Consider the following 8,485-nt stretch of genomic DNA (forward strand, 5'->3'; position numbering starts at 1 on the left):
ATATTGCAGCCATTTGCTAAAATCATTTAAGTTAATTTTTTTTCCTCATTAATGTACACACAGCACCCCATATTGACAGAAAAACACAGAATAATTTTGTATATTTTTTTTCTAGAATTTCATATTTCATAGCCTCATTACATTTCACTTTTATCCAGATGAGGAATAATGCCACAAAAACAGTTCATGCTTGGAGTTTAGTAACATGAGAACGAAATGCCACAAAGTTCTCAGAAAAGTACACGCTCGTAAAGATGACATGGATCTCAGCTCTCGTCATGTAAAACCAATAAACCTGGTAACTTTAAGGTAGATGTAAGGATAAGATGTAAGTGATGTAACAACTTTTACATAGAGACAATCCATCTAAGGGAATTACGTCAGAAACACCTAACCAAAAGTTCACCCATACAGAAAAACACTTCTACTATTTTAAAATCCTCTGGTACTCTTGCCCCATAGACCTCCACTGTAAAAGCACTGTAAAAGTTTTACAAACTGAGGGATAAGTCAAAATTTTTGTCACTGGCAATCAATAGCATCTCAGAAATGCCTGTGATAATCAAAAACCATGCAAATATGAAATGAGTAAAATTAGTATCATCTTTATAAACAAATTGCTCTAGATAGCATGCACACTTTAATTGTCTTATATCATTAAGGCAGATGCATTTCTCTCAGAAGGTCACTAGGGTCGCGTCTTTACAATGCCTTTCAACCCACTGCACGGGCTCTGGCAATTTCCCTTTTGTCCGCTCTCAAGCGCTTTTTCCCTATTTTTTTTTCATCCTCAGGCTATTCCTCCTAAGGCTACTTTCCCTGCTCTTTCATTTCTCAGAGAGAATACGAAATTCCAGCTATCAGAAACGGGAGATCAAACAAGGCCTCGGCTGAATTCACTGTCAGAATAAAACCATTTGTTCCTGAGGCTTTTACTCCGAAGACCTCGTCCCTGGACCGTTTCCTTCTTCAAGTGTGTGTTTTATGTGGTTTAGGCAGCCATTCCTCTGGGTCAGTCTGCCACTGTTCATTTGAGAAAACATGGTGGTTTACTCCAGAACCTGCTCAGTATGCACAAGACGCGCGTTCAGTTCTCTTAAAGTAGCCCGCTCTCAAACGAAATGAAAAGAAAAACCATTTCTAAAGTCATGTGACTGCCTTGGACTGTTGCCTGACTTGTCTTCAAGTGACCGACATGTGGCATACAAGCAAGAGAAATGCATTACCAGCACAGGATAAGAGCAGATTGCATTTACTTTCTACATCCATTAACACTCAGGACTTAACACTTAATTCCTGTAGCTCAATCAGTGAAGCATGGTGCTAACAACGGCAAGGTTATGGGTTCGATTCCCAGGGAAAGCAAGAACGGATGTGTACACTGAATGCAATCTAAATTGCTTTGCATAAAACCAAAGGCATTAAACTCTATTCTTCACGAACGCCTTGCGTATAAAATGAAGCAGCAAACAACACTGTAATAGAAAAACAACAATATTGTATTTCATTAAAAATGTACAAAAGATATCTACATGATCCAGCCTTGTAAAAGGAGCGTTTGGTTCAGACTTGAGGGTCGCAGTCTCTTTAGAGCGCTGTTATGTTCCTGTGATTCCATTCAGGTCTTCAGTAAATCAAAGCAAAATGAGGGATTTTTGAATCTGAACTACACTTTCAAGTGTCAAGTTTTACATTTCATAATATTTTGTCTGCATATTCATTTGGAACCTCTCTCCTGTCTAGTACAAACAAGGATAGGAAGCAAAATATTACATTTAATTTACAGAATATACAAAACCTCTTCATATCCATTGAAGAGGACAGAAAAGATACAGTCCCATACTGCTAGAATAATGTAATTCCTGCATATGCTTGTGCACAGCGAGGCACTTGTTCCTGTGTTCATGTCATCAATTCAGAAGTCGTATAAAAATACAGGACTGTCGCTTATCAAATTCTCTGTCTGTTCATATGTGCTGTACATACACTGGTCTAAGGCAAAGTATGGCTTCTTGAACAAAACAAAAAGATGCTACCAAAGTTTAATACTAATACTATACATAATACACTTTTAAAAAGCATGTAAAAATGTTTACGCAATATCATGTCCTTGTTCAAAGTCATACACCTTAAAAGCTGTCTCTTTAAATCTTGTGCTTTACTTCCTGTTTTTCCTATGATATCATATTGAGGAACTTGCTCTCCTCTGCGAGCGCAGTCAGCATGGAGCTCATGTCTCCGATGGCCATGTTGCCGATTCCCGCTGGTACTTGGGGCAACGTCACTGAGTTCCTGGGCGTGGTGAGACGGGATGAATTCTGGGATAGGCTGCGGAGGAGGGTGGGGCTTAAAGTTCCGGACATGAGACTGGAGTGATCGGCATCATCCAGCATGGCGTCAAAGTCGATCTGCGGATGCTCTGCTCCGTTTGAATCCACTGTGCTGGAGACCTGATTTGTTTCAGGGGAGCCCACAGCGGCCATGGCTGCGCTCTCTGCATCCGCCATCCCCAGACTGCTGGAATCGAACATGTGAATCTGCCCAGTGTAGAACATGCCGTTGGTATTTGTACTGTTGACACCCACATCAGCTGATTTTTTGGGACTGGCCTCGGAGGTGTCATATGTGGGGCTAAAGTTGGATTGTGGGCAACCAAGTTGCTGCGCTGCAGTTGTCGTTGGCCCTGTGAGCTGCCGGCTGTAGGGTTTGGGTTCTGTGGGCGGCCTTGGCTGTAGCAGTCCGTGGTTTCCGTTCAGCGCGGGATTCTGGGTCGGAATACCATAGCCTTGCTGGTTGATGTTCATCTGGGAATAATTTCCCTGATTATTTGGAAAAGTGGCATTGCTTTGACTAGCTCGTATCCTGTTATTCTGGACGCTGCCAGGCTGAGCCGTCAGCGTTTTAACAGACGGACTCAGCAAACCTACACTGATGTCATTTGAAGCAGAACCCTGATGGTAACCATGCAGAAAGTTAGCCTGCTCTGTGTTAGCCGGGCGTAGTGGTTGCCTCTGGTTGATCCTCTGGGAATTAAACTCGCTATTCCGTTGCACGTGACTCTGCTGGGCAGCGTGAGCGAGGTTGTGACTCATCAGCCCAACTTGTTGGTTGGAGTTGACGTTCTGAAAGGGACTGAGGTTTTGTTTTTGTTGGAGTGCGGTGAGGTTTCCCCGCCCTGATCCCTGCTTGGTTTGGCCGTGAGATGAATCCACTGTCCCTGAACTGACCTCATTCCACTGCACCGGCATCTGGCTCTTAGTGTCACTGGGGGAACCTGGAAACATCTGCTGGGAGCTTGGAGCTGCAGTTTGTCGTGTTACGGCATTCATGTTGCCCTCCACCAAGGCTAGGCGTCTCTGGTAATGGGACTGCTGCGGGGAGCCAAAGCTGTGGATGCTCTGTCCAGGGTGGTGGCGGTACGCGGTCCCTGCATGTTGGACAGAATCTCCATTTTGAGATGTAAGGTACTGAACGACATTATCAGGCAACATCACTGCATCATCAAGACCATTGTTTTGATTGTCCATGTCACTGGTCATGGTTTCCATCGCCACATTCTCAGAAATGCTAGGAGGTCGGGGTGGACATGGGTGGCGGTTTACATTACCCTCGGACTGGCTGTTGATTTGTGAAAAGTGTCGATTAGATGCAGGAGGGTGTAATGACTGATAGGGGTTCACATTGTACATGCTGTTGTAACGTTGCTGGAGGGAATGCTGCTCTGTGCCTATTCTTCTGACTGGGTCGCTCGCTCTTCGAGTGATGTCTCCCGTCACCTCATGGGGCAAGACGCTACGGTGAGCATAGCAGGTGTCACTACACCTTCTGGGAACTGAAGTGGGATGGATAGGGAGCATGGCCATTTCATGGGAATTCCCTAACAGGGCCATCCGAGTCCTCAGGCTCATGCAGTCCATATTAGGAAGAGGGGTGGGTGGAGCACCTCCTGTGGCAGCAGCATACTTGGCTTTGAGTCTGTAGTGTTGGGCAGGAGTCAGACTGAGTAGACTGTGGAGTCCACCACATTGGCTCGCCTCACTGGACCTTCTAGACAAATCGGTGGAAATAGGGTCGTAGGAGTCGGCCGAGCTGATGTTGTTAAGACGGCCACCAGGTTGCGAGGTTTGGCTGGACCGGCGGCTGGAATAGCAAGGCGAGATTCCAGATGAACGACGGCTGAGGGCGTAAGCTGAGCTCACGGTGCTGGCTAGGCTGTCACGACGCTCCACCAGCTGACTCAGAACCGTAGTCTCTCCAGGACAAAGGTCACCCAAGCGTGGGCTGGAGATGGAAAGCCCTGGATCACACAGACCACCTGAACCTTCCAATAAAGAACCTGCAGCAGAGAATAGCTGAATTTAGAGAAATAAAAACTGAATTTGGGGGATGCACCAGTGATGGAAATGTGATCAAATCATAGTTTTCATTTCCTTTTGTTTACTCACCAGTATTGATGGGTGGAAGCTTGGTGCTGGGGGCAGGAGGAGTTTGGTTTGCCCAGGAGCACGAGTCCCTCACCGACTTCAGCCTTTCCTGCTTCAGGTGCGTGAGTATGTAAGCAGGGCTAGCGTTCTTCCGAAGATGGAGGCCCAACATCCCTGTGGAGACGGTGGAATCCACGAGGGGCACGTCGTCCAGGGCGCTCAGATCTCCCATGCTGCCCCCGCTGAGTCCCATCAGCTCTACTCCACCATCATGGTGGGAGGCACTGCCAAGTGGTGACGGCTCGCTGCTACATGATGACTGACCACCAGGGCTGGACTGATACATCTGAGGGGGACAGATGGAAAGTTTGATTACCCAAGAAGCTCAATGGAGAGAATGACCTAAAAGGGACAGAATGCAAACACAGCAACATGCAAACACATGACCCTTACAATCACTTTCCCAAGTGTAAATTGCAAATAATGAGCATACTGAGTTGAGGTTTGGGAAAACACCCTTCCTCTAGACACATCCCACATCTTTTTCATCCCCCTCACGATCTTCTCAGAAAGTTAGGTTAAGTGCCTGACAAATCCTTATTTCCTATGGCAACCTCTTTGTGCATTATGCATGCAGCCTGGCATGAATACACAAAGGGGAATGCTCTCAACATAAATAAGGTACGCACGTCTTTGTATTCACGTCATTTGACGGCGCATCCCTTGAATGAAGCAAATGTATTCTGTCCCCACGTGAACGGGGGAGCCGTTCTTGATCACAGCTTGATCACTGGCACTATTTGTTCAGGACACAAAAACAGTCCCACTGATATAATATTAATCCACTAATGGCTTTTATCCTTGAGTGCCGGGCGGGAGCGTTAGATCTCGGGACTGTGGGGGGATTGGGCTGCATTGTTGGGGTGGAAGCCCATGGGAAATTAGAAGCCCTCTGTGCGCCAACAGATCTCAGGCAATTACACAATGAAGGGGTCCAAATTTTGATGCAGTGATGAATTCAACACCCAAATATCTTTGACAGAAAGAGGTGTACTATCATATTGTTTCCCGAATTTGATTTTACAGCTCTGTGTGTGAGCTTTTAATGATTTAACCCCACAGAAAAAAAGAACAGATTAAACATAAAAAAGAGAGAATCATGTACAAGACATTTACCATGCATACTGTAAATGGGCAGCTGACATACACAGAAACATCGAAATTAAAAAATGTGTATAGAAATTCAATTTAAATATGCTGGGAAACTGGAGACTTTTAAAAATGGACTGGTCATGAATTTACATATTACCCTTAAAAAATCAATTGGCGTCTTGTTGAGTGACTCAAAAAATCAAGTTCTAAATGGCCAATCTCTTGAGGATCCTTGAAAATATTGCGAATCAGGACACCAACAGGAATTTTCAAACTTGTTAGTTTGAAAAGAAGAAGATATATTTGTAATTTATGTGCAGTTACTTTCATATTCATTTCCTTTACACAAATATATTTTGATGTTGGAAAAAAGGTCAAAATCCTGTCATTTGTCCACTGCCAAATAAAAATAACGGTGGAAACCGACTGATATTAAGACATTAAAACAGGATCCGCGCTCACCTCAGTAAAGTCTGTCCTTACGGAAAGTGTATGGGAGAGAAACAGGAAAGAGATAGCAGGAAGCACATGTAGAGAGAGCGGTTAAAGATGGACAGATCTCTGCAGCATGCTTTGTTAGTTTGTCTGTATTAGCATAACCTCTGATGGACAAAAATATTTTAATGTATATTTAATCAGCAATGAATAATATATTTGGGAGTACAGATTACAGGCATGCAAAAAACGACTCTTGTTACTCAAATTACATACATTTTGTTATGCATCCATAAAGATCAAACACAATCGTTTTTTGGGCCAGAAACATACTTGTGTAGAGTTTGTTTTGGACCTCATTCACACTAGATCTTACCATAGAGTTCTCCGTCTTTATGGACTTGACCTGCAGATAGTCCTCGACTCCTCTAGTTGTGCTGTTGGCTTCGAGTTTCTCCTCCGCCGTTCGGCCCGACAGTTTGGTTCCCGCTTCGTTCTCTCCATTTTCTTTGGGCGGATGGGGTCGGGATGGAAGGTCGCCACGTTGTTTCTTGGTGACGTGAGCTTCGGGGCCGTGGACGGTTTTGACGTGTTTCCGGAGCGAGCTGGGATCGGTGTAGCGCTTCGTGCAGCCCGGGATCTTACACACGTAGGGTTTCTGCGGAGATAAATATCACTCGGTTTCACACGACCCTCTAACAGTCAAATGTACGACTTTGAATTAGAGTTTTATCTCTTCCTGTTAAGTCAGATTATCTTCAAATGGAGCGGTAGATGAATACACAATTAGAGGAATAAATTACGGCGCGTGCGCTGACATACTGATTGTGCAACTGCTAAGCGTTTGTGATGCATGGCTGTTTACTAATAAAGTTGAGACGAAATGATCTTTCTCCCTCCTTAAGCTCGTGATGGATCAACCGAGAACGGAAATGGCGCCAGGTTTCATTTTCTATGCGCGGTCGGCAGGTGGTCTGTTTCTCCGTTGGGGACGTGCTTGATTCTCACTAATGTATTGTGGGTTGCCATACTCATTAGCTTCACAGCTCATTATTCACGTGCACACATTGTGCACACGTTGCCGGTTAATGGGACAGCATTGGGCGTCCAGGAGCAATCACTACACATGATGAGGGAATGTGTAAACAAATCTAATTCTGGCCTAAATTTGTTAGCGTATGCTGAAAATGGCACATTTACATAGCATTAGGCAGTTAGCAGATCCTTAATGCCACAGTGAAGTAGATTATCTGATCCTTCCTCTGAAGAACGACTAGTGGGGCGGCACACACCCGAAACTCCCGCGTGGATGACGTTAACTGATCTAATGGAGTCGACCCACGTCTTCGCTCGGAGTTTATAGGAATATTTTGTCATAAACTGCTCACCCTCATGTCGCTAGTTGATTGATAGCGCTTTGTGACGAACAAACTGAAATTTAAGTTGTTTTTCGAGGTAGCGCTCATGGTCACCATCCACTTCCACTGTATGTAAAAGAGCAGCTTAAATGTCACATAATTTGTCAAGATGAAGTCTAGGTCACCCCAATATTAAAAAATAAATTATTTTTAAAGAAAATTAAGCCTATATTTGGCTGAGATACAACTATTTGAAAATCTGGAATCTGAGGGTGCAACATGATCTTTACTTAATATCCTAATGATTTTTGGCATAAAAGAAAAATCGATAATTTTGACCCATACAATGTTTTTTTTGGCTATTGCTACAAATATACCCCAGCAACTTAAGACTGCTTTTGTGGTCCAGGGTCACATATATATATATATATATATACACACAATTTAATTTTTTTACATTATGGTTTGAAATATGACCTGGATATGTTCATATTTGAATCATGTATGAATGATAAAGTAAGTAGATGAATTCTGTGAATGTTTGTGTAAACACTTTGACTGCAGGGTTGTGCCGGATGAAGGCGAGTGTGTGTTTACCTCATTAGAGTGTGTGCGGTTCTGGTGTTTGGCTCGGTCCGAGGCGTTGGAGAAGGCCTTGTTGCAGCCCTCGTGCTCACACATGTAGGGTTTCTCTCCGGTGTGTGAGCGCAGGTGTGTTTTCAGATTCTCCAGACGTGAGTACGCCTTAGAGCAGCCCTCGAACTGAAACACACACATTCATAAAGCTCATCTGACAGATGCTTTTATCCAAAGCCACTTGCTTTGCAATTTAAGATTTTTTTTTTTTCCTGGAAAACAAACCCATGACCTTGGAGTTGCTAGTGCCATGATGTATTGTTTGGAATTCACACAGAATTATGCTTGATATAAAACACTTTAACATGTTTAATGTATATGTGTGGATATAGTTGTTTAGTGTGGGTTTACTTGACTGTAGTTTGTGGACACAAACACAAGTTTTCTTAGCTGTTGTTTTTGGACATTTCTAAATTATTATTATTGATCATGGCCAAAGTATAAAAATCCAAGTTTTCTTAGCTGTAGTTTGAGGACATT

At 43.8% G+C, this 8,485-nt stretch overlaps 1 protein-coding gene across 1 annotated transcript in view; it reads right to left on the minus strand.

Moving 5' to 3' along the window:
• Nucleotides 1–1,542: 1,542 nt before the first annotated feature.
• LOC107741990 (zinc finger protein GLI2-like) overlaps nt 1,543–8,485 on the minus strand; it is a 104,322-nt gene continuing 97,379 nt past the window's right edge. Inside the window, exons 13-16 of the mRNA XM_016554824.1 lie at nt 7,967–8,131; nt 6,388–6,669; nt 4,446–4,770; nt 1,543–4,336 (exon numbers count right to left, since the gene is read on the minus strand). Coding sequence (XP_016410310.1) covers nt 2,175–4,336; nt 4,446–4,770; nt 6,388–6,669; nt 7,967–8,131 — 2,934 coding nt within the window. The 3' untranslated portion in view covers nt 1,543–2,174. The remainder of the gene's footprint in view (nt 4,337–4,445; nt 4,771–6,387; nt 6,670–7,966; nt 8,132–8,485) is intronic.

Source organism: Sinocyclocheilus rhinocerous, unplaced genomic scaffold (genome assembly GCF_001515625.1).
Source record: "Sinocyclocheilus rhinocerous isolate Xijiao unplaced genomic scaffold, SAMN03320098_v1.1 scaffold586, whole genome shotgun sequence".
Classification (NCBI taxonomy): domain Eukaryota; kingdom Metazoa; phylum Chordata; class Actinopteri; order Cypriniformes; family Cyprinidae; genus Sinocyclocheilus; species Sinocyclocheilus rhinocerous.